This window comes from Trichomycterus rosablanca, chromosome 23 (genome assembly GCF_030014385.1).
Source record: "Trichomycterus rosablanca isolate fTriRos1 chromosome 23, fTriRos1.hap1, whole genome shotgun sequence".
Classification (NCBI taxonomy): Eukaryota; Metazoa; Chordata; class Actinopteri; order Siluriformes; family Trichomycteridae; genus Trichomycterus; species Trichomycterus rosablanca.
The window spans coordinates 8,384,847-8,410,494 of NC_086010.1; the positions used below are offsets into that span (position 1 = coordinate 8,384,847).

At 38.6% G+C, this 25,648-nt stretch overlaps 2 protein-coding genes and 2 long non-coding RNA genes across 4 annotated transcripts; 2 read left to right on the forward strand and 2 right to left on the reverse strand.

The window, feature by feature from the left end:
- Positions 1 to 1,123: 1,123 nt before the first annotated feature.
- Positions 1,124 to 9,021, reverse strand: LOC134301004 (GTPase IMAP family member 4). The gene is made up of 3 exons (XM_062985513.1): positions 8,979 to 9,021; positions 6,415 to 7,191; positions 1,124 to 4,761 (listed from the first exon to the last, which is right to left on the reverse strand). Exons 1-3 carry the CDS (start codon positions 9,010 to 9,012, stop codon positions 4,739 to 4,741), a joined length of 834 nt encoding a protein of 277 aa, XP_062841583.1. The 5' UTR covers positions 9,013 to 9,021; the 3' UTR covers positions 1,124 to 4,738.
- Positions 9,022 to 10,820: 1,799 nt separating this feature from the next.
- Positions 10,821 to 12,586, forward strand: LOC134300933 (uncharacterized). Its single transcript, XR_010007390.1, has 3 exons — positions 10,821 to 10,868; positions 12,286 to 12,409; positions 12,523 to 12,586. It is a non-coding gene; the product is annotated as an uncharacterized LOC134300933 (long non-coding RNA).
- Positions 12,587 to 15,072: 2,486 nt separating this feature from the next.
- chmp4c (charged multivesicular body protein 4C) lies at positions 15,073 to 23,253 on the reverse strand. Its single transcript, XM_062985917.1, has 5 exons — positions 22,997 to 23,253; positions 17,210 to 17,387; positions 16,874 to 16,982; positions 15,825 to 15,939; positions 15,073 to 15,736 (listed from the first exon to the last, which is right to left on the reverse strand). Exons 1-5 carry the CDS (start codon positions 23,223 to 23,225, stop codon positions 15,675 to 15,677), a joined length of 693 nt encoding a protein of 230 aa, XP_062841987.1. The 5' UTR covers positions 23,226 to 23,253; the 3' UTR covers positions 15,073 to 15,674.
- A 407-nt stretch (positions 23,254 to 23,660) lies between these two features.
- Positions 23,661 to 25,568, forward strand: LOC134301279 (uncharacterized). The gene is made up of 3 exons (XR_010007428.1): positions 23,661 to 23,738; positions 25,161 to 25,261; positions 25,375 to 25,568. It is a non-coding gene; the product is annotated as an uncharacterized LOC134301279 (long non-coding RNA).
- The last annotated feature ends 80 nt before the right edge of the window (positions 25,569 to 25,648 follow it).

Genomic DNA, 25,648 nt, shown 5'->3' on the forward strand with positions numbered 1-25,648 from the left:
TCCAGGGGTATTTTTTGCTTCTAAAAACTTGCATTTACATGTTCAGCATTTAGCAGACGCCTTTATCCAAAGCGACTTACACAATGAGCAATTGAGGGTTAAGGGCCTTGCTCAGGGACCCAACAGTGGCAACTTGGTGGTGGCGGGGCTTGAATCGGCAACCTTCTGTTTACTAGTCCAGCACCTTAACCACTGAGCTCTCACTGCCCTTGCAAAAAGGTAATTGTCAGCTCTGAATCTGTATATAGAATGTATAAAGGCACTCGTGAATGAGTAAATAAATGTTGTGCTTATCAAAACGAGGGCATTAATCCTGTGCTACCACCCTGTGGTTGAAATGTGTACCTGCACTTTGTATTCCACCTGCATTTACCTGAAAGATACAGTAATAAGTGTGTTGATTATGAGGCTTTTCTGGTAGAAGCAACAGCAGCTTGCTCATGTGGCTAAACTGTTAGCCTGCTCTAATAAACTTTATTATTGATCTGAAACTGATAGATATATGAGTACATAAGTATTTTACACAGATTTAGGTTTTAAAGTGTGTGAACACAGACCCTACAAGTGTGTGGCACCACTCCAGGCAATGGAAAAGGCGTGTGTTGACATCCATGAATGCCAGCAATTGATCAGTCATGCCAGACATCTTATTCCCCACTGCTTGGCCTGGGAAAACATCGCAGCCGATGTGGATGAGTTCCCACACGGACACAGGGAGAACATGCAAACTCCACACGGAAAGGATCCAGATTGCACCACCTGGAAAATGAACACAGGGCCTGCTTGCTGTGAGGTGACAGTGCTACTCACCAAGCCACCCCAACTGATCAATAAGACAGAATACAATTCAAGCAATTGAAAGTTAAGGACCTTCCTCATGGGCCCAACAGTGGCAACTCGGCAATGGTGATTACTAGTACAGTACTTTATCCACTGAGCTACCACAGCCCACTTAGTGAATGCTAGCACACTTGGTTGTCAATATATGGCTTCTACTTTGTGTGATCATGTCTTAATTTGTAGATTCAGCAGTGAACTGTGTTTACTGATATTTTTGGATAGTATTTAAAGACCAGGTATTCACTATTTCAGCCGTGCCATTTACACAGAGACTTTCTTCAGAATCTTTTAATGTTATTTACAGTACAAATCCAAAACTTTCCTATTTATGCAGAAATTATGTACTACATATAGGTTTCAGAATTCACCTTCATTTATACATTGATTTCAGTAATAATTTAGTGAGCTCTCCAGACAAAAACAGGTGCATTTTCTAATAGCAGCATCAAAAGGCTGCAACTGGGTGAATGTAGCACTTGCTGGACAGACAGAATCTAAGATGTTGAAGAACAACTAAAGAGTAATATAACAGAGATCGTGTTTGTCACATGGTAGGACAGCACAAAGGTGTTACTGCATTTGGTATAGTAAAGAACACCCACCGAAAAAGCTGTGGTAGATTTTCTTTGGTTAAAACGATGGTGAACATTCTAATGATGAGGGGCTGGTAGAGGCGCAGCAGTAGGTGCAACAGTCTACTACGCTAGCCTGGCCCAGCTCAGCACAGCCACCGGCCTAGTTAGGTGCTTTACAGATACGATGACCATGTGTGAAGAAGGAAGGCTGAAAGTGATGTGACCTTGTTGCTCCAGACCTTGTCTGCGGGAGGCATGAGCGCAAGTGGGAATCGAATAGATGTGTTTAAATGATTTAAACCAAATATCTGTAAAGTAACTGCAGCCACTAGCCATTGTTTACATGCTGGTCTCACCACCACATCTTGAAACATGGTCAAAATGAGCAATGATTGATTTCTAAAGTACCTCTAAAGGCTACTTGTTAATGTTAATGAAGGCAGACAGATAAGTTATATAGGGGACAAACAGCCATTACGACTTAATGTGATGAAATGGTGACTTCTCATTTTCAAAACATGTTTAATAACTACTGTTTACCAACGATTGACTGCTGTTCAGGGTTAGAGGGTAGAGAGTCGGATCATAGGTCCTCATAACTGGTACAACTGCGGCCCCTGCTGGCTGACTGATGGTGCCTGCACAGGGCTGAGGAGTAATGCTGATAGGGGTGTGTCCCTCCGTACACAGCGTTCATTAGTTTATGAACTCGACTCGTGCAGGTGAAAAATGCAGTCTGTACTGATTGAGTACCGGAGGGGGCACAAGTCAGTTGAGAGGCGTCCTCAGCCAGCGGTGAAGGTCTAACCAGTATAGAGGACGCAATCAGGGTAATTGGACATGACTAGAATTTTATATAAATATATTTATTTATATATATAAAAAAAAAAAAAAATAAATAAAATAAATAAATGAGTTTCATGTTAAGCTGCTTTTCAGTATAACCCCATTATACAGGGAGCAGTTTAATCTGGCTTTGTGATCAGAATTTGTGGAGTAGAAGAGCAGTTATGATCAATGGCTCATAACTTTTCTACACTGTCAGAATTAGCATTGTATTGGTTCCAATGTGTTATAAACATTGCTTTGATGTTTGACGAATAGCTAAGAACTTTCTACTCTAATAAACGGTAATGGCTTTCTGCTGTTTATTGTGGGATGTTCTCAGAGAACACGCTGAGCCTATCATAGCTTTAAAGAAGGAAACTGCAAAAGCTGTCCTTTGTTAGCACTTGTAGTCTAAACAGCTTGGCTACAGTGGACCAAGTGTTTTTGACAGCTGACTATGGATGAGTGGAAAACTGTGATATGATCAGATGGACTGCAGATTTGCTTTGGCTTTAATAATGCAAGATGACTGGTCTACTAAAAGCCTTGAATGCATTTCAACCAGTGTTCCAGTATTGTGCAAGCAGAAGTCTGAGTCATTCATATTCTGATGGTGTTTCAGCTACAATAAACCTGTTTTTTGTTGCTTAAGTGACATGTACTCTAAACAGACTGAATCATTTCTGGACATGTTTGCTTTTGATGCCCCGTGTCCAAGCAGAACACAACATGAATACTTGCGTGAGCATGATGAAACACTGGAACACTTTGACTAGGTAGTTACAAGAAAACAGACATGCAACTATATTTTGTCTGGAGAGCTTACAAAGTTATGTATGCTATATAGCCAAAAGTATGTGGACACCTGACCCAACCTTGCTGGCCAACCCATTCTAAATCCATGCCCTTTTACATTTTCTGCATTTAGCAGACGCTTTTATCTGAAGCAATTTACAATACTGTGACAGTATATTGTCTTAGCAATTGAGGCTTAAGGGCCTTGCTCAGGGGCCCTACAGTGGCAGGCAGTGGTGAGGCTTGAACCAGCAATCTTTGGATTACTAGTCCAGTACACCTTAACCACTAGGCTCCATTAATGTCCATTAATATACAGTAGTGTCTTCACCATTCACTTTTGTGGATGTGCATGTGGCCCTAATCAGTCAGAAGTCAAAATATCTTTGTATCACTGTTTCAATTCATACCAAATATGTTCATTAAAGTTGATGCCAGGTAACCATGTCCTTCTCTAAACTGTTGCCACAATGTTGTAAGTATATACAGTATTTTACTTTTAAATAATTGATTGTATTTATCGGTTAGCGATGGGTGATGCTGACACTCCTGTAGTTAATCATTAGCATTGGTGTCCACATTCTTTTGGCCACACTGTACGTCACATTTCTGCTACATAAAATTTGCTAAATGGTAATGTTTCAGTGCATTTACAGGAATAAAACACAGCACTATGCTATCAAATATGCTAAAATAAGAAAAAAAAACAATGTGTCTGGATAAATACAGTAAAATTAAGACTTCCCCTTACATTGTGTTTTGGACATCTAGTTATCAGATTTAAAAGGACCTGGAATCACTGACTTCATAAAAGCAACATGTATCGACAATCCAAAAGACACACACACTAAAAAACAAGTGTAACAGATCATAAAAGGAGACAAAAGACAGTCCATTTCAACTGGAAGGTTCTTAAATCTCTAGTCAAAGCACACGACTGGTTGTTAAATGACCTTAAATAATAATCTCACAATATAAAAATAAAAAGGTGCAAAAATATTGTTATAGTTCAATTCTTATTCACTGATAAATTACCAATTAAAAATGCAACTACTTCAAACATTGACCCTGCTTATTCTTCCCCAGCTAATCACTGGCAATTCGCCTATTGCAATTTTCTTGTTGCTTGTACCACCCTGCACTGGCAGAAGAGGGCTAAGACTATCACATACCCCGTCCTTTATGCACGAAGTCGCTGGCTGCATCCTTTCTCCTCACAGAGAACTGTACCTCGCACAGAGAAGCACACTATTAATACCCCACCACCAGTTCAGACTCATCAATCAGACAGCAGAGGTTGCACTTGTAAGGTGGCCAATAAAGTCTAGTCGACCTGCCTCCCTCAGACACAGCCTGGGCTTGTTTTGATGCCCGGCCAAGTCGATGGCACTCGAGATCTCAGCGGTGGTGGGCTTGCACATTAGACCCCTGCGCCACCCGAGTGCTCATGACCTACTATACTAAAGTAATCTATCAAAACAACAACTAGCAATTGTGATTTAATCAGTGCAGATAAATAATAAGTGGGATGTGTGTCGTTTAACCCAGTCCAGAGGTATGTCGTACATCTGCCAAACTGTATACAGAGTTATACAGAATTCTTTTTCAGGTAAATAAATATCAGATATTCAGCCAGTGAATCTTGAGGAGTTGAGGAATGGAAGAAAGTAGTGCATGTTCACCTTCTGATTTCATATTTCTTACTCGGCCTCCTTGTCAATACCTGAACAAAACATAAAAAAATTTTATTACAGCAATATGTTTTGAACCCTTTCCAATACCTTCACTTATGCATCTGTCATATTTATACACTATGTGGCCAAAAGTATTTGGACACATTCCATTTTAAAAATGAATGATATTAAAATTAGGGATGTAACGATGCACTACAAGACAGTTAAAAAGCGATTCACATGTGTAACGATTCAAATCCGTTTACATGTATAATGAATCAATGTTCACTTTAAACAGCAGAGGGCACTGGCGCTATTCACCTTGCCTGATTGACGTCACTACAGGGTCGCCAGGTTCGAAATTTTTCTGCCAAATTTATTTATGTGAGGACACTTTCTTTATTTGTATTATTCATTTATTTATTTAATGTGGGTTTTATTTTATTTCAGTTTTCTTTACACAAAAAGGGAAATGTGCAGCATCGTTTTGCATAATTTGTACCTACCTCAAAAATAAAAGTGCATTCATTATTTAGATAAATAAAAGATAAGCACAAATGCAGTATTTTATTTCATTTTTTGAAAGCTAAATAATAAAAGGAAACTGTCATAATTTGTCTTCAAATGAATTGTTAAAAAAAATCGGGGAAAAAATGTATCGTGAACCCAGTATCGTGAATCGTATCGCATCGTGGGTAGAGTGTATCGTTACATCTCTAATTAAAATAGAGTGACCTCAATGTGATCTAATCAGCTATAACAACAGACTCTTCTGATATGCTTCGCATTTGCCAAAAAAACATCTAAATGACCCTCAAGACTGGATACTATGTTACATACGGTGTATATCGAGCACCACATTCCACCTCAAGAACATCATACCAACAGTCAAACATGACGCTGGTAGTGTGATGATCTGAGGCTGCTTTGCTTCCACAGAACCTAGAAAACTTGACAGAACCATGAATTCTGCTCTCTTATTCACAGTTGGGTTATGCAGTAGGACAATAATCTGAAACACATAAACAAGTCCACCTTTGAAGGTTTTCGAGTAGCTGAGTCAAAGTCCTGACCTGAATCCCACTGAGATGCTGTGGGAGGAACTTAAACCCTCCAATGTAGCAGAATAAAAACAATTCTGTAAATAATAGTGAGCCAGAATTCCTTTACGGTTATGTGAAAGACTCATTGCAAATTATTGCAAATGTTTGATTGCAGTTGTTACAGATTAAACTTTGAGTGCAGAGGCAAGTGGTAAAAACCACCTCTTAATGCGGCAAATGTTTGCACTTGTGTATAATGTGAATGCAGCAGGCTTACAGGTCTGATGATTTACATGCCGACTATGGCAGGCTCTTTTGACTGAATGGACACAACTACCTACAGTCATGTTCATTCTCAAAACAATGGAGGCTGTTATAGATACGGGGGATTGTGTGATGCAATATTGGGCAATTTGCTTTGGAATTGTGTGTCCAACTAATTCATGGTCAAGTGTCCATATACTTTTGGCCATATAATGTATATCTGCAGGTGTCTGACCAGCAATTCTCTTTCATACTGGCAGACATCACCATTCACATTTACTTGATATTTTTATTGGACTGGTGACATCTACCAGTAAAGCAGAGTATCTCTAAGCAGTGAGCACACGGCATAAATAATTAAATAAAAAAAACATTATAAAATAAATATTCACTCACTCTGTGGACTTTCTATATCCATAGACTGCACAGAGCTAAATGAACAATTGTATTTAGGTCGAGCCCCAAGCTCACGCTCCTCCCTCCTCTGATTTGGGTTCGAGTTCTCATTGTTTGATTCATTTCGAGCTTGATCCTGTGCTTTCTGTTCCACCTCTGTAGATGTGAAGTGGCCACCTTCCTCAGCCACCAGCTTTTCCACCTTCTCGATCAGCTGTGGAACCTGCACGCGATCCCCAAAAGCTTCGTTGTTGAGAACGTGGTATCTGTTCTTGCACTTATCCAACACCCACTGCAGCGCAGCACCTTGCCGCCGGATGTACCTCTCAATGGACATTTTCCTCAGCACATCGGCCCACGTGAACACCACCATGGTGTGCCTCCATGCTGCCTCACCAAACAGCGTGAGGTTCTCCTCGATTCTGGCCCGGTCCGTGTCTGTGAACATGCCGACAGGTATGACGAGCAGGAAAGCGTGGGGTCCCGGCTGGCACATACCCGTACTCCGAGCCATCTCCTGTTGATAAGCGTCAGGAGTTGTCTGGGCAGAAAACCAGCCTGGTGTGTCCACCACGCTTAGCTTGCGGTTAAAGCGCTCAGTTTCACGTTTGACCGAGAACTCGGCTGCTCGTTCCAGTCGGAACTCCTCGCGTCCCAGGATAGTGTTTCCGGTCAGGCTTTTCCCAGGCCATCTCCATCCCAAGAGGACCAGGCGCAGCTCAGGGAGACGGTAGGAAATGGCTTGGTTCTTCTCTTCTTCATGGTCGATATGAATATCTGCAATGATATATAAGGGTTTATAAACTATAATGAGCAGGAATGTAAACAATCTGAGAGTCTAGAGTACAGCTGCATATACTTACAAACTACATGTTTGTATACACTATACAAATGAAGGGTTGTTATTGAGTTTCCAGTGGTTTGATCCTGTTGTAACCCAACTTTAGGTCAGACACACTAGCAATAGGTCAGCAATATTATGTAGGAGCTGAATAACTGTGACATTATGCAGTAATAACAAAATGTCTTGCTACTCTAAAATACTACATCATTAATTTTGTTTCTTTACCTGCTGTATCATTCAGCTGATGAAGACTTAATTTATTTATTTATTAATTTATTAGGATTTTATAATGACGTTCTACACACTTTGGATACATTCATGACAGAAACGGTAGTTACTCGTTACACAACATTCATCAGTTTACAAGTTAAATGTCAAACACAGTCATGGACAATTTTGTATCTCCAATTCACCTCACTTGCACGTCTTCGGACTGTGGGAGGAAACCTGAGCTCCGGAGGAAACCCACGCAGACACGGCGAGAACATGCAAACATATACACCGATCAGCCATAACATTAAAACCACCTCCTTGTTTCTACACTCACTGTCCATTGTATCAGCTCCACTTACCATATAGAAGCACTTTGTAGTTCTACAATTACTGACTGTAGTCCATCTGTTTCTCTGAATGCTTTGTTAGCCCCCTTTCATGCTGTTCTTCAATGGTCAGGACTCTCCCAGGACCACTACAGAGCAGGTATTATTTGGGTGCTGGGTCATTCTCAGCACTGCAGTGACACTGACATGGTGGTGGTGTGTTAGTGCGTGTTGTGCTGGTATGAGTGGATAAGACACAACAGCACTGCTGGAGTTTTTAAACACCTCACTGTCACTGCTGGACTGCGAATAGTCCACAAACCAAAAACATCCAGCCAACAGCGCCCTGTGGGCAGCGTCCTGTGATCACTGATGAAGGTCTAGAAGATGACCAACTCAAACAGCAGCAATAGATGAGCGATCGTCTCTGACTTTACATCTACAAGGTAAACCAAGTAGTTAGGAGTGTCTAATAGAGTGGACAGCGCTGCTGTGTCTGATCGACTCATACCAGCACAACACACACTAACACACCACCACCATGTTAGTGTCACTGCAGTGCTGAGAATGATCCACCACCTAAATAATACCTGCTCTGTGGTGGTCCTGACTATTGAAGAACAACATGAAAAGGTGAGAAACAAAGCATGCAGAGAAACAGATGGACTACAGTCAGTAATTGTAGAACTACAAAGTGTTCCTGTGTGGTAAGTGGAGCAGATAAAATGGACAGTGAGTGTAGAAACAAGTTGGTGGTTATAATGTTATGGCAGATCAGTGTATTAACTAATATAAAACTATAATTAATAAGTAAAAATAACGTGTTTTGAGGGAAAGTTTGCTGATGCAATTTTAGTCACTGAGTCACGTAACCTGACACCTAAACGAGTTCAGTTCTAGTAAATATTTCATTAGTTGCAGCTACTGGGGTTTCAGACGAATATCAGAACTATTAACCATGTAGCTGCTTTAATAAATAAATAAATAATCTACTAAATTAGCACTGTTTGGTTGCTATGATGTTCTTGAGTTGAGTTTCGGCTCGAGACGATGCAGGTTCTCAGCTTTAACCGAAACGTGTCAAATTCTGATGTTTAAGTACTAAAGTGCGCACACAACTAATGTTACACTTATAATTACATTGATAATTACTTATATTACATAAAACCTACAAAACTTACCATTTGTTTCTGTTAGTTTGTTCGCCTCCATCATACTAGCGTTCTTGACGTTTATCGTTTCTTAATCCGGGAAACAGGGATTTCCTGGTTGGCTGGTTGGCAAAGCGGGTAAACCGTATAAAGGGTGTGATGTATTTTTTAACCTACCCATACTGCGGCAGGTCCCGCCTTCTGTACAGTAATGGCCAGCTGTCCAAGACTCGAATGACGATTGGTGGAAGTACACTGAGCATAACTACCCAGCCAATCAAAAGTAAAATAGGCGTTCCACAGTCAGGGCGGAATTCAAAGCCGCCAACAGGACCAGATGTGTGTGAGTCGATTCTAATTCTGATTCAGTATGTCGAATCGATTTAAAGATTCAATTTCAGAATTTTAAAGTTCTCGTTTTTTTACATGCATGTCTGCTTCAAAGGTCCATTTCACATCATTTAAAAAGATTGCTCATGTAATCCAATAAACAGTACATAACAATTAGACTGCTAACACATTTTTTCTATTGCCAGAGAGGTGGATTGTACACTAGAGCATTAGACCGTGGTAACAGTTAATACATGTTTAATAAGTAAAAATAGGGCAGTTGTAGCCTATAGTGGTGTAATACCAAGTAAATACAGGGCCAGTACTGCCGATACCAATACCGATACTTTTTACTTATGAAAGCAGTTTGTTTACTTTCATGTAGGGGAGAGCAGTGTGTCATGATTTATGAGTAGGACATTTATTAGATAAGATAAGATAAGATAAGACTTTATTGATCCCCTTAAGGAAATTAACTTGTTACAGCAGTAGGAAGACAGGATAAACAGAAAGAAATACAACTAAGTTAAAATATTGCACACATAGTGTGTAGTTGTTTACTCTAAAAAATATCAAAAAATAATATACATTAGAAATATGCAAAATATATTACTTATTGCACTTATTGTAATAAATTACATATTGCACTTCTTATTACACCATGAACACGTAAGTATAGGTATGAGTGACATATTACATATTATTATTGTTGTTGTAAGCCCTGATGGCTGCTGGAATGAAGGACCTGCGGTAGCGCTCCATCTTACACAGGGGGTGGAGGAGTCTGGTGCTGAAGGAGCTTGTTAAGTCCCGTACAGACCCATGTAGTGGATGTGCGGTGTTGTCCAGGATGGATGACAGCTTGGCTATCATCCTCCTTTCTCCCACCTCCTCTACAGGTTGGAGAGGACAGTTCAAGACAGAGCTCGCTTTCTTGATGAGCTTGACGGTCTTTTTCAGTCTCTCTACGAGATTGCACCTCCTCAGCACACCACTCCATAGAAGATGGCTGATGCTACCACAGTGTCATAGAAAGATCTTAGCGGTGGTCGGCACACTCCAAAGGACCTCAGTCTCCTCAGTAAGTGGAGGCGACTTCGGCCCTTTCTATATAGGGTACCCGAGTTGTTAGACCAGTCCAGTTTACTATAATGAACTAAGTCTGAGTTTTTTGTTCAGAACCAATAATATAATAACAAAACAAAATTCATTCCTTTCATTGCTCTTTTCTGAAATTATACCCACACACACAGCTCCTCTCTCTCATCCTCTACTCTCCCTCTCTCTCATCCTCTACTCTCCCTCTCTCTCATCCTCTACTCTCCCTCTCTCTCATCCTCTACTCTCCCTCTCTCTGCTCCATGTGTTCTGTCTCGCGGTGCTCTTAGTCACGTGACGGTACGATAACAACACACAGCAGATCAGGAGCAGTAATGTGTTCATGTAAGATGTGAGAGGAGCGTCTGTACTAACATGGTTTTTACTTTCTCATGAAACGGGAGAAACGTGCTGAATGTAGCGGAGAAAAAGTAAAACTGAAGTATCGATACTATCGATATTTGGATCGATCCGCGCATCCCTTCTAATAAGGTTAGAACAGCCGTGTGAATGTGTCAGTACCTAGTTTAGCCAACTAGTTCTGATATTGTCTTTTAGTTATTTTAATATTTTACTTAACAAAATTCGTTATCCCGGCACTTTACCGCTAGCATTAGCCACTTGCTTTTAGAGGGACATTTACAAAACTGCAGAACGTCCGAACGCACACGTGTAAGCCGGGTGCTGCATTCTGATTGGCTGAGCTGAATGTCACTCCTGGCCAGTGCAGCCAATGAGTGCGGTTGAGTTCATGTCGTGGAACGCCCCCCACCCCACGCCATGGGCCCCAGTGCAGCTGCAGCCCCGGTAGTTACGCCCCTGGTTTCCATGTTGTATTTTGAGCACTGATGAAACTGTCGAACTGAACAGTGAGAGAAAGGCAGTGTTGCCAACTTAGCGACTTTGTCGCTATATTTAGCGACTTTTCAGACCCCTCTAGCGACTTTTTTCCAAAAAAGCGACTAGCGACAAATCTAGCGACTTTTTCTGGTGTTACTGGAGACTTTTGGAGACTCGAACGTGAAAACACATCTTGTTCTGCAGTTACTGTCCTCAACGAGCAGCGGGTCGAGCTGCCGTGAGTCCCTCCACCGTCCCAAAGCACGGGCGGTCAGTATCACAGTCAGTGTTGCCAGATTGGGCGGTTTTCCACCAAAATGAGCGGATTTTGTTGGAAATTGGCAGGGAAAAAACACTGGCAGGTGGACAAAATTTGGGCTGGTTTGTAATTATTTTGGCAGCTTAAAATATAAATAAAAAAAGCTATTGCTAAAGCAGGTGGAATATAAATAGGTCTACCTTCTCCCACCACATCCAACCCGTTGTCAAAAGTTTGAGTGACTGGTTATTCTTTCCAGTCCAAGACACTGTTGCCACGCCCATCAATACAGTGATTCATATGTTAGACAAGTGATTAGAGTTGAATATGAAGGTTAGCAAGTCTCGTACATACAACCTCTCATATGTACGAAAGGGCAAACTTTCATTGCTTGCAAGTTTATTTTTATTTACATGCAAAGGATTGTGTGTCCTAACAAATAATGCATTTTACAAACTTGTCAGGCTACTTTAAAGACATGCAAGCATAATTTGTCCTTTATAATGTATAATTACTGATCTGTACATTTTAAGATAATAATTTGTAGGTCATTATGGTTGAACTGGTTTATTATTTGTGAAATGCTAAACATCATCTGCTTATCCTGTGTTTTGGGCGTTTTATCATGCATTTGGGGTGAAAATTACTTTCGCAATCTGGCAACCCTCCCCAGAGCAGCTCAGTGTTGTCTTAAAAAACAAAAACAAACCACGAATCAACAGAAGACAGTTCATTTGTAGTTCTAAACATATTTAGGGTGTTTTTACCCACTTTTTGTCTCTCCCACGATGTTATTCCTCTCTTCTACAGCGTCAATTACATGCAAATGGACCTTATGCAAATTAGGCGATGACGTCATTTAGCGACTTCTAGCGACTTTTAGGACAGCCAATAGCTACTTTCCTTACTGAGGAGTTGGCAACACTGAGTGAAGGTGAGCACAAGAAACCGGGTGGTTTTATACGAGCGGAACGTGTTTTTACTTCTTAAAATACTTTGTATAAATCACGCATTAAACGCATTATGGCTGTTTTCTTCTCTTGACAGAAGCAGTAGAGAGTGCAGTGCTATAATACTGGTACATGAGTGATAAACATGTGCATATCGACCGAAGTTCCAAAAATAAACAAAATAATTAAATAACTTAAATTCATTTTCATTTAGAGGTTTTTCATACAATCATATACAATAATATAATAACAACCCAGCTAACAATTTTTGGTTCCCAGAACGTTCTGGGAACGGATCATTTTGGTTCCCCAGGAAAGTTTTCTTTACGGAAATAGAACGTTCCCGTCTGCATTATAGTTCTGGGAACGTTCCCATAACGTTCCCGTAACCTTACAATTATTGAAACCTTTAAGGGAACCTTGTACTAACCTTTAAATTATTGAAAACTTTAGACAAGAAAACCTCACTTTCTAGTTGTGCTAATGGAGAGTTCTGCTTGCTATATAGAGCTAATTTCTCTCACTGGATCATGAGAAAACCTTCCGGGAACGTTACTGGAACGATACTTTATACACATAAGAAATAAAACCTTATACAAGCTTTAACTAACGTTCTCTGTTAGTTCTCATAAAACCATGAGAGAACGTTAGGTTTCATAGTTTTATAGTTGGTACTTGTAAGTAAAGGTTGATGTACATGGACCGTCTCAAGCAAAAGGCTGTTTTTTTGGTAAGTTCCTACCAAAAAACTTTAAAGATCATAAGAAAACCTTCCGGGAACGTTACTGGAACGTTACTTTAAACACATAAGAAAGAAAACCTTAAGGCAACTTTTAGATAACGTTCTCTGTTAGTTTTCATAAAACCATGAGAGAACGTTACGTTTCATAGTTCCCGGAACGTTCCGGGAACAGCGCTGATTTTTTTTTTTAACGAAAATAGAACGTTACCATAACGTTATGGGATGGTTCCCTAAAAATAACCATAGGGGAACCAAAATCTAACGTAACGGGAACGTTCTGTGTTAGCTGAGAACTAAATCTTTACTGCACTTCTGTGGCGTACAAAAATAAAGTAAACAAAAGTTTTACTGGAGAACAAATGTTTTGAACTTTTAATTCTTTTTTATTTCGTTTTTTTATTTATTTACTGCCGTAAAATATCCCCACACAGCTCCTCTCTCTCTCAGCCTTCACACACTCACTCTCTCAGCCTTTACACTCTCACTCTCTCTCACGTGACGGTACCACTACACACAGCAGATGAGGAGCAGTAATGTGTTCATGTAAGATGTGAGAGGAGCGTCTGTACTAACATGGTTTCTACTTTCTTATAAAACGGGAGAAACGTACCGAATAAAAAGTAAAACTGAAGGATTTATACTACCGATATTTGGATCGATCCGCACATCCCCAGTAATAAGGTTAGAACAGCCGTGTGAATGTGTCAGTATCTAGCCTAGCCAACTAGTTCACAGCTGAGATACTGACTAAAACCCAAATAACTCCATAAATACACCATAACTATTATTATTACTATGAAAGTTATACAATAAAGACTTGTGTACTGTGTGCAGTACACTAACTATACGAAAAATATTACAGCTGTGAGTTAATATCTGAGGTAAACAACACGGGTACTTGTTAGCTTAGTCGCTAGTGTTAGCTGCTAAGCTAATGCAGTGATTTCTGTTTCTATAAGCGCTCTGTATTTATAACTCTTCATCATATTAATATTGTAATACAAACATAGCTGCTCTTAGTAAAGTTGTATATGAATTCAGTTGTTTAAAGCGGTCCGAGTTCTTGTTTCTGGGTGTTTTTACTTTCTCACAACGTTACCATCATAACGTATCACCACCAAGCGGCTAACTCATACCACGTAGTTGTGTTTGCTGGCTGAATAAATTAAACAGTGACCGAATACACGTGTCCTTGTTTATTTCAAATAAAAAATGCTATTCTGTTTACATTTATAAGCACAAAGTCAAATGAAAAGAGCTCTCATTCACCAAAACACGGAATCACAGAATGAGCCTCACTGCGCATGCGCCGATTCAGTTGGGTAGGGTGCGTAGGCTGCGCAAAGTGCGTAAGGCGCATCCGTAATTTACGTACTAATAGTTTACACTATTTTCCGCCATAAAATTGCCCCCATTTCTGTATGTGCAAAGCAAAGTATTAAAACTTACAATCTTCCAATGAACTGATGTCTGTTAGGAATTTAACAACATAACAACGTGACGGTACAGCAACAAAACACAACAGAGCAGGAGGGGAGGAGCGAGGTGAGCATGTAAGATGTGAGAGGAGCTGCTACTGTCTGTACACACATGGTCTTTTCTTTCTGACGAAAAGGGAGAAACGTACTGAATGTTGCGGAGAAAAAGTAAAACTAAAGTATCGATCCCATAATATGATTCCAGTACCAACGTTGCAATCGATAATATCGATATTTGGATCGATCCACCCACCCCTAGTAGCCTAGCAGTTAAGGTACTGGACTAGTATTCAAAAGGATAAAGTTGTTATAATAATGAAATGCAGCTGTTTTTAGAATGCAAACTATTAAATGAAGAAAAGACTAGTACAATATTTAGCACAACATAAAGGCAAAATTATAACACAGTGTAGATGGAATCTCAGTTTAATTTTTATAATACAAAAACAATTTCAAAAAGGTAACATGCAAATTAAAACCAAAAGCAGTTATTTTTAAAGGTATTTCATTAAAATAACACAAAGAAATTATATATTTTTTATGTTTTACCTTATTAACTGTTGTGATGTGAAGATTAAAGACAAATATAATACAGGCAATAAGAAAATGTTTTCACTAATAACTAAAACTAAATATATTTTTAAACAGAGGTTGTTGTAAAGTATGTTTATACTTTACTAGCTGTTTTACACAATATATTAAGGCTAAAACCTGCATATATGAAATGTCTTATCTACCATTTTAAAGCATTCTATTAAAATAATTTAATTTGTGCACAAGTTTCTGATATTTACAGGCCTATAATTAATATAACCCTTCATTAACAATTATTCTGTACAAGCTAATCTCTACAATCCTTCATCTAACCAATACAATTTTTACAAAAGGTATGCTACGTGTAAAAGTCTAAAAACCTAAAAATATGTAAAAGAAAATCAAAAGAAATTGTATTATGCCTATTAAGTTTCATTTAGGTCAGTAAATGTATTCTTGGTAATGTGGGGTGTTGAAACCAGAAGTTTGTGATGACTAGGTAGCCCAGGCTGCTAACATCTGCATGTCATCTTCATCCTCCACCTTCTTTTTGGACACTGTTAAAAAGAAAATGATTTCTTAAGTAAGTCATGTTTTAAAACTAAAAGTTGTTGGTACATAAGAAAAAAGTGCAGAGACGCTCACCTGTACCCTTGCTAGGTCTCGTGCTGGGTAGTTTAGACGTTGGTACACTTGGTAGTCTGGCCGTATCCTCAAATTCTTCCAGCTCCAACTCATTCAGCTCTGCCAACAACTCATCCTAAACAAAAACCAGTCGAGCCAAAAAGACAAGCAGTCAGTTACACATTACAATACAGGTGGTAATTATGTATATATACATATATTATTAATTTTTCCCTTTTAATCAGATCTAGTCGTATTAAATTGCAAATGCACCTCCCAACCAAGGAAGGCCATAGACTATCACTGGCCTCCACTGACTGCTTTATTTTTACTTGCTAGCTATGAGGTCATGATCACCCATCCCTTTTGCAGGTGCTTCAACCGGCCAGCACATGCCGCAATTGCAGCAGCAAAAAGGATTCCCTGCTTGACCATGACCCCTACAGACACAGCCATTTGTGTTTCTGTGTAGTCAGCCAAGCGGTTGTCAAGTCTGTTAGTTTTCCACTGTGCTAGATTTTCGATAGTTGTATAGAAAACATTCTGTACCTGAAGCAAAGCTGAGATTCGAACATGGATCTCAGCGTTGGTGGGCTGGCGTAATATACTGCTGCGCCACCTGAGTGCAATCTGATATGCATTTGTTATGAATAACAGTATGTCATTGTGCCCCAGTTTGCACTACTACACGGTAGTTTTGCCAGACACAAACACAGAGAGACTGATGCAACCAAGGTGTGCACTTATTTTTAAAAAAATCTGCCAGGTTTGGTTCTAATATGCAGATTTATCCTGGTCAGGGTTGTGGTGGGTTGGTTTCCCCAGAATCACAGGGCACAATGCAGTAACACCCCAGCAAGAATGCCAAACCATTGCAGGGCCTCTGCCATACCCACCTCAGACACAACCAATCATGTCTTTATAACAGTGTAAATGTCCGACCGACCGATAGCACTTCTGGGTATTCGAACCCTGAATTGCCAAATCCATACATAACTGATCAGATCTTCCTATTACTAGACATAAGGCAATGACCAGAGTTTTAATAATGTGTGTGTTGATGGTGGTACCTCATCATACTGATCACCATAAGGCATCGAGATGGCTTCGCTGATCTCTTGAGCTATTTGCTGTTGCTCTGTGATGTCTGCCATGAGAGTGTCAATATTATCCAGATCTCTGAAAGTGACAGCAAGAGATTTGAGTTACATCATTTGATTTTCATACGTTTTCATATAACCACAACATTCCTCATACCAGCAGCATTTCTCTTTATGTACTGTAGACAAGCGTTCACCATCTCACATCTCAAACTCAGTTATTAATGTAACTGTATCTAAAGAATCAAGGGTGACAAGCATTCGAAAACAATACACTGCTCATGAATGAGTGTAAATGTTTCTTACATATTCTTATGGACTCCTTTGATAGCTTTAGCAGCGTAGCTCATGTTGTTCAGGACCTCTGTGTTAGTGTTGGCATTCTCCAGTGCCTCCCGTTGGAACTCGATGGTAGACAGAGTCCCGTCTATCTGAGTCAGCTGCTGCTCGAGCCGCTTCTTTCTCTTCAGGGCCTGAAGTGCAGCTGAAATAAAATATATATATATCACCATTACCATACTGTCAGGGGTGGGGGTGCATTCAGCTGTATCTGCGTTTGTGGTCAGAGAAAAGAATTGTGCATGTTGTCACAGCCCATCCCACAGACCAAAAACATTTTCTTTGACTAAGAAATTTCTACTAGGGGTGTGACTATAAAGTGTAAAATAATTATACCATTACAATAATATACTTATTCATTATGATTTGCAACGCAAAATAAAAACCAGGTCTCTTCCTCAAAGGGAAATGCTCACAGTTTACTCTATATGGTGATTGGTGCTGATTAATGACAGCGCAGACAGAGTCTTTGTCTAGCAGGGGTAGGAAGCAACCCTAAAACAACCTCAAAATCAGTTGGTGATCTGGAGTCTATTCTAGAAACACTGGGAACTAGGCAAAAAAGCACCGGGCAGAAAACCATTCTACTGTATAGAATCATACACTCACTTATTTACTGGCATGTTCTTGGGATGTAGAAGGACACTGGAGTACTGGAAGAAACTGTCAGACTACACAAAGTATAAACTACGAATATTTTCAATATTGGTTAATATTGTAACATGCCGGACCTTTGATGAAACTGCATAGTTTGTTCTTCAAATTATTATAAGCAAAACAGCTGGATAAAACTGAAATAGTGATGTCAATGTGACAATACATAGAGGACAGAGAATCTAACTAATTAATTCAGTTTGAGAAATGTCAAACATCTCTCTACATATTTATTTCCATTAAAAAACCCTTATGGCCATCTGCCATCCCAATAATACCAGTTCAATAGTCCAGTTCAAGTGCAAGTGCTTGAAATAACAGTATCCATCATTTTGGCTTTGTCTTTCTTAAAGTATTTTTGTATAAACTATTAGGCTTCAATCAACACACTTAATAACTTTAAAATATATTTCTTTAACCGAAATCATTAATCCTTAAAATATGCATTATTATCCTTTTTGAATTATGAAGCAGAAAAAAGCTGGCAAGCAGACATTATGAAAACTATAAAGGCTCAACTGACAAGAGCAGTTTACAGTACACTGGTACGCTGTTGTCTATAAAGTACCTCATGGCTCCTTATAAAAGAAAGCAAAAGAAAGCTTGTGACTGCCAACAAGGTCTTATAAACAATAAAAACACATGGACTTCTAAAACAGACGGTCAGTAACATTTTTGCATAGTCAGATTTTTAAGACAAGTAAAGGCACTTACTTTTCCACATTCTGAAGAGCACGTGGAGTGAAAAAACAAAGACGATTTCTCAATGTTAAATCCAAGAGCATTTAAACTAAGTTAGATTGAGCAGTGAGTATAAGGCAGTGAAAGGAAAAGTCTAAGCAAATGACTAATGTTAGAACACTCCAGTTTGGCAAGAAATTTGGAGGCGGGGCTTCACTGGGTGTCATGTTTGGGTGGTGAACCTAGACATCTGGTTTTAAAAACATTTAAAACATTTACAGAAATAATGTATCAATAAAATGAAATGAAACAATGATTAATTAACAGTTAACAGATGAAAGGAGTGTTGCTAAAAATCAAAAAGGCCTAATATTACAAACAGGAATCCTGAGTAAAACACAGCACATTTTGTAAAATTGTATTTAATTATATAAACACCACTTCCAGAGAAGTTCGGATGTTTTGTAAAATGCACAAAAAAGTGAATCTGTGATTTGTTAATTCTCTTGAATCTTTATTTAACTGATAAAAGTAGAAAGAAAAGATTTCCTATGTTTTCACTGATCAACTTAATTGTAGTTTGTAAATATAAACACATTTAGAATTTGATGCCTGCAACACTCCAAAAAGTTGGGACAAAGGCATGCTCACCCCTGCGTTCCATTAACTGTTCTAACCAAGACTTTTTTAAGGGTTTGGCAACCCTTGGGAACTAAGGACAATAACTGTTGCAGTTTTGTAAGTGTTTTTTCTCCATTCTCGCTAATTTATATAAGACTTTGGCTGCTCAGTCCATGGTCACCACTGTCTGATTCTGATTCTCCACTTCATGCTGCACCATTTCAACAGTAGACAGATCTGGACTGCAGGCAATGTTTGCAGAATGAGGAAATTTACTGGAAAAGATGTCTCCTTGATGGCATGTGTATCTCTAAAACCCCAATATATGCTTTACATTCAATGGTAACCTACCACACATGCAAGTCACCCAGGCTGTGTGCAATGATGGACCTTTATACCATAACAGAGTCTTTTCCACCTTCTGCATAGATTTAATATGCTGCTTTCCCTTTGTATAATAGAGTTTCATGTTGCATTTGTAATGCAGAGGCAGACTGTGTTTAGGGACAATGGTTTTCTGAAATACTCCTACGCACATGTGGCTGTATTCATCACAGTAGCATGATAGTTTCTCATGCAATGCTCTTTGAGGACTGAAAGGAAATGCACATTCAGCAGTTTCCAGTGTTGCCCTATACAGACTAAGATCTTTCCAGATTCCCTGAATCTTTTACAAATATTACGAACAGCAGATGGTGAAAGGCATTTGCAATGTTGTTTTAAGTGTTAAATGTTCTTTTTCAACTGATTGGCAATTTTTGGTAAAAAAATAAAAAAATAACTACAAAAATAACAAACTTTACGATAAATGACCCATCATTGCTTGACAAAATTGTGAAAGCTTATTGCCCCCAGAACACAGTATTTGCAATTAAGTTTCTACAAGAACACTTTACCATAAATACAACCCAGGAACACAGAGATAAACATTACTAAATTAGTCTAAAAGATGTTACAACGGTACTTGTAAAGCTTTAGCATTTTGATGTCACTGGGTCTCCAAATCTACAACAGCCTGTTTAAAGGTTTGTCGAAAGAAAGGCTTTCATTCATCTGTTTCATCCACAAACATGAAGAGGCAGTTGCACATAAAATAACCTGATACCCATAAAAAGCTAGTCAAAATCCTTCTTTACTTTCTTTCCTCATTATTACAGGTGACAGATGTTATTTTCTCTAAAATGAACATGCATTTAGAACAGTGACACCTAAAGAAGTCCATAGTGCACTTGCAGAAACAATCCTATTTATCCTTTTTAATTCAGTCACACCAATCACTGATTGGTTAGGGTCGCAATGGGTCAGACACCTCCAAGAAACCCCGAGTCCAAGGCCAGAATACTTTCTGGGCAATGCAGCAATCCATCACAGGACAACACAGCTGCACATTTACTCACTTAATAACTTACATCAACAAACAATTTAGAAAAGCCAACCCACCTTTCGCATATTTTGGGAGGTGGAAGAAGAACAAATGTGCTGGAATATTCCTTTTAATTACTGAATCAATGTGTTTCAGTCACAACAAGCACTAAAATGTGCAATTATATGCTTCCAACTTTACTGTGCCCCTGTGAACAAAGCAAGATCTATGGAGACATAAAGCCAAACTTGGTTTAAAGAAACTCCAGTGACCTGCACAGAGCCCTGACATCCGCCCCACTAAACAGCAATGGAATGAACTACATCGCTTAAGGCTTTCTTGACCAACATCAGCGCCCAGCCATACAAATGCTCCTTAGACTGAATGAGCACAAATTCCCACAGACATACTTCCTGTGAGAAGCCTTCTCAGGAGTGGCTGTTATTATAGCTGAAAAGATAACACTATTTGAATACCATTTGTTTTTGAAATGGGATGTCCAACAAACTCATGGTCAGGTGACCAAACACTTTTGGCCATTTAGTGTATGTGGACATGCAAACACACAAAATTCCTCATATGCAGTGAATAGTTGTAATAATCAACCCCATGTCCTTAAATATTGGTGTCTTTATTTTGAATAAATATAGAAATATTGGCTTTGGAAAATGCATGGCATCAGTCAGAGACAGGCTACTGCCATAATAAATACTAAATAAAATTCCTTCTAATTGAATAATTAGATTGGAAGAGGTTGGTTTAACAAACAAACTTACAGCAATCATAGAAAATGCAAAAAAAAAACCAAAAACAATCTAATGAATATGTTCCAAAATATTTTACTAGATCCTTTAAGTTGGTAACGGAATGGGCAGTGGCTGCAAAAAGTATGTGGACACACCTTCTAATTATTAAGTTTGATGTTTCACACATACCTGTTGCTACCTGGTGTACAAAAGAAATGTTATAAGTACTATGCTTTCAACACTGTGGCAACAGTTTGGGGAAGACCATTTTACTGTTCCAGCATGACTTCCACCCCCCTTCAAAAACAAAGTGAGGTCCATAAAGACATTGAGTGACCCGCACAGAGCACTGACATGACCCAATTCAACTCTATCATAAATGGGAACAATTCCAAAACCTTCTAGCTCAACACCAGCACCTGAACTTACAAATGCTCATTTTATTAAATGGGCACAAATTTCCATTGACACACTCCAAAATCTTGGGAAAAGTTGTATCTAAATGAGCAGCAAATGGAGGGTAGGGGGACTAGTAATGAAAAGCAACTACACATTAATGTCCAAAGACATAAGACATTAAGATAAAAGACATTGCTCCATCTTTATGGAATGCTCTCCCCAAACACCTACGAGATTGTCCTGACCTGTCCAAATTCAAGTCACTTCTCAAAACTCATCTATTCAAAATGGCATTTAACTTGTAACAACACGAAATAAATGCTTTTATTTTTGCTATTCTTTTTAATAGTTTTTATACTTAGATCACGACAGAAATGTGAAGTCCTAGATCCTAAAACTTGTAAAGTTTTCAGTTTCCTGATTGCATGTGAATCTGTCCTGTTTCTGTCTAATTTTAAGAAATTGTTCTATATTTGTTGTTCTCTCTCATAATTTAGCTAATTTTTAATGAACTGTCTTATGCTGCTCTCTTTGTTTTTATCTTAATTATTCTTGATGTTGATGTACTATTTTGATTTTGTACTATGATTTGTATGGTGTATGTATTTGTTTTGATTATTTGTCTTATGTAAAGCGTCTTTGAGTATCTTGAAAAGCGCTATATAAATAAAATGTATTATTATTATTATTATTACTATTACATTAAGATAAAAGACATAAGACATTAAGATACAAGACATAAGACATTTAGGAGCCCAAACAGAGCACAGACATGACCCAGTTAAACTCATTGATTCCAAAACCAGACCTTCTAGTTCAACACCAGCACCTGAGCTTACAAATGCACTTTTACTAACTAGGCACAGATTTCCATTGACAAAGCAACTCCATGTTAATGTCCATGTTTTACATTTTTAGCATTTAGCAGGAATAACAAATCCTAGACCAGAGGTTTAAAAATAAGAAAATAAGATACATAAATAATACATAAGAACATAAAAGTACGTTATTTTTTTAGCTTAAGTTCCCAGTTTTAGGAATATAATGTCAAAGAACTGAGTCCAGATAATTTTGGCCAAAGTGAACTTAAAAGATGAGTTAAATATGTATTTTGTAAAAGTTGACCTTATAAACGAATAGCTTTTATTCTTTCTCAAGTGTGGCTGACTCTGTTGCCCTTTGGCCCACAGACTGTATCGTGTCGCTGTCGCATAGTCAGTAATAGATTAGAAACGCCTTCCTGTTTTTGAGGTAAACTTAATGTTAATAGTAGTAAAAACTAAAAGGTACCTGTTTTGTTTTTAGTTCCATGTTTCTTGGCAGTCATGAGTTCATGTTCTATTTTCCTCTCCAGGTAGTTCTGTTTTTTGGTGAGCATCTCCTCGGTCTCGCGCAGTCTGTGGATGGCCTCCTGAGGGGACGGTGCCGCGTGCGAGCGTTGTTTACTTCTGGAGCTCGAGCGAGATTTGGAACTGGAGGAACTCCCCGTTCCTTTAAACAGCTTCGAAATTTTACTCATTTCGACTTATTAACCTAAACAAATCTGTATAAAACTAACTCAGGAGTCTCTTCTCCGCTGTCCAAAAGCTAAAAGTAAGGAACGCTGGAAGTGGATATTCCTGCCTGTCAGCTTTCCGAATTCAAGCCTAAACAGCACCACACCTGAGTGACGTGTACACCTGTCCGCAGAGGTGTGTTCTCTCAAAATCATTAGCAAACTCGCTTTGTTTATTATAAGAATACGTGCAGTGTCATATTCCACCTGTGTGGATAGCCAAAAATCTTAAACATGCTAAACACAGCGGTAATCACAGCCTGGCGTTAATGATCAATTCACCTGCACGATTGTACTAGCAGTTCGGCGATGTGTGAATTATGGAACGCCAAAAGAGTCTTATAAAACGGATAGTTCCGGTGTTACGGAGAATTCAGTTCCCCCTGTTTCCCCTTTAACGCGCATGTGCAAAAATCATGACGTTTTTTTCAGTCGCTTCGTTGAGCGTCGGTTTATTTGGAATATGTGTTTATAGCGGTATGTTCTTTTCACATTTCATGTTGTATGTTAGGTAGTTTGTGATTAAATACATACTTTAAAGTATTGAATGAACTACTGTCAGAGGTTTTATTGCTCCACCGCAAGTCAGAGGTTTTCACACTGCTGTCTTCAGCCTTGCTGTCAATCAACTAGAATTAACGTGTCAGATTTATTTGTAAATATATCCTAATACAGGACATGCTCTTATTCACACACTAGTTTAAGGTTATTCATCTCAGCTGCACTACCATTTACTTTCAAGAATAGTTTCATTCATGGTGATCTCTCGTTCATTTAAACTTCACAAACTGCATCCATGTGATTTAAAATTAACAAACAGTATGTAGAACAAGTTTAACCTATAGACCAGTCCATTACACTAACAACACAGGGGGGAACACATTTACCTGGAGACCTGGGGAATATGGTTCCCCACATGTATATCACTGTGTGTGTAATTATAAAACTCTACAGTGATGCTGGTGATGTATTTATCTGTTGTTATTATGTAGAACAAGTTTAACCTATACACCAGTCCATTACACTAACAACACAGGGGGGAACACATTTACCTGGAGACCTGGGGAATATGGTTCCCCACATGTATATTACTGTGTGTGTAATTATAAAACTCTACAGTGATGCTGGTGATGTATTTACCTATTGTTATTATGTAGAACAAGTTTAACCTATACACCAGTCCATTACACTAACAACACAGGGGGGAACACATTTACCTGGAGACCTGGGGAATATGGTTCCCCACATGTATATTACTGTGTGATGATTCTTTTCTTTTTTTTAATGCAAACTACAGGCACACACACATTTTAAGAACAAAATATCTGTATTAGAAATTAGTGTTAAACTAAATTATGCATATATTACAATTATGCAAATATATAATAAAGAAATCCACCTCAATGCAAATTAAAACTTAAATACATATTTATAGCTTAATAGAAATATATATATTTTTAAACGAAATAAAATAAAATCTGGGATGGTGCCCTGGGATTGACTAGCATCACATCCATAGTGCACTCCTGCCGTACGTCCAGTTTCCCCAGGAACAGTTCTGGATCCTCCACGGCCATGACCAGGATAAAGCAGTTACTAAACAGAAATGAATGATTAATTTACTATCTACTTTTTAAATAAACTAAAAGAGCAACATAAAATAAAATACAGCAACAAGCAAACTTTTTAGAAATAACGTCCCAGTTAACCTTGGTCTAATCTTCAGTACATGCCGGACAATGAAGGTCTTCCTCTACTGGTGGGTTGCCAACACATGACTGGTGGTACCAAAGAAATAGTAATAATGCCTTAATTTTATTGGCTTTTTGACTGCACCATGCTATTATATATGTCCTTGACTTTCCCTCTGGGATTAATAAAGTGATCTATCTATTATAGCCTGTGATGGATGTGACAGATGGTACCACCAGTCATGTGTTGGCAACCCACCAGTAGAGGAAGACCTTCATTGTCCGGCATGTACTGAAGATTAGACCAAGGTTAACTGGGACGTTATTTCTAAAAAGTTTGCTTGTTGCTGTATTTTATTTTATGTTGCTCTTTTAGTTTATTTAAAAAGTAGATAGTAAATTAATCATTCATTTCTGTTTAGTAACTGCTTTATCCTGGTCATGGCCGTGGAGGATCCAGAACTGTTCCTGGGGAAACTGGACGTACGGCAGGAGTGCACTATGGATGTGATGCTAGTCAATCCCAGGGCACCATCCCAGATTTTATTTTATTTCGTTTAAAAATATATATATTTCTATTAAGCTATAAATATGTATTTAAGTTTTAATTTGCATTGAGGTGGATTTCTTTATTATATATTTGCATAATTGTAATATATGCATAATTTAGTTTAACACTAATTTCTAATACAGATA

Coding starts and splice junctions, on each gene's coding strand:
- chmp4c (XM_062985917.1), bottom strand. CDS start 23,225: ATGAGTAAAATTTCGAAGCTGTTTAAAGGAACGGGGAGTTCCTCCAGT. Junction 17,388..22,996: donor TGGAACTAAAAACAAAACAG/GTACCTTTTAGT, acceptor ATTTTATTTCAG/CTGCACTTCAGGCCCTGAAG. Junction 15,940..16,873: donor ATGGTGATCAGTATGATGAG/GTACCACCATCA, acceptor GTTTTTGTTTAG/GATGAGTTGTTGGCAGAGCT.
- LOC134301004 (XM_062985513.1), bottom strand. CDS start 9,012: ATGATGGAGGCGAACAAACTAACAGAAACAAATG. Junction 7,192..8,978: donor CAAACTAACAGAAACAAATG/GTAAGTTTTGTA, acceptor ATATCATTGCAG/ATATTCATATCGACCATGAA. Junction 4,762..6,414: donor GGATATAGAAAGTCCACAGA/GTGAGTGAATAT, acceptor TGTTTTGTTCAG/GTATTGACAAGGAGGCCGAG.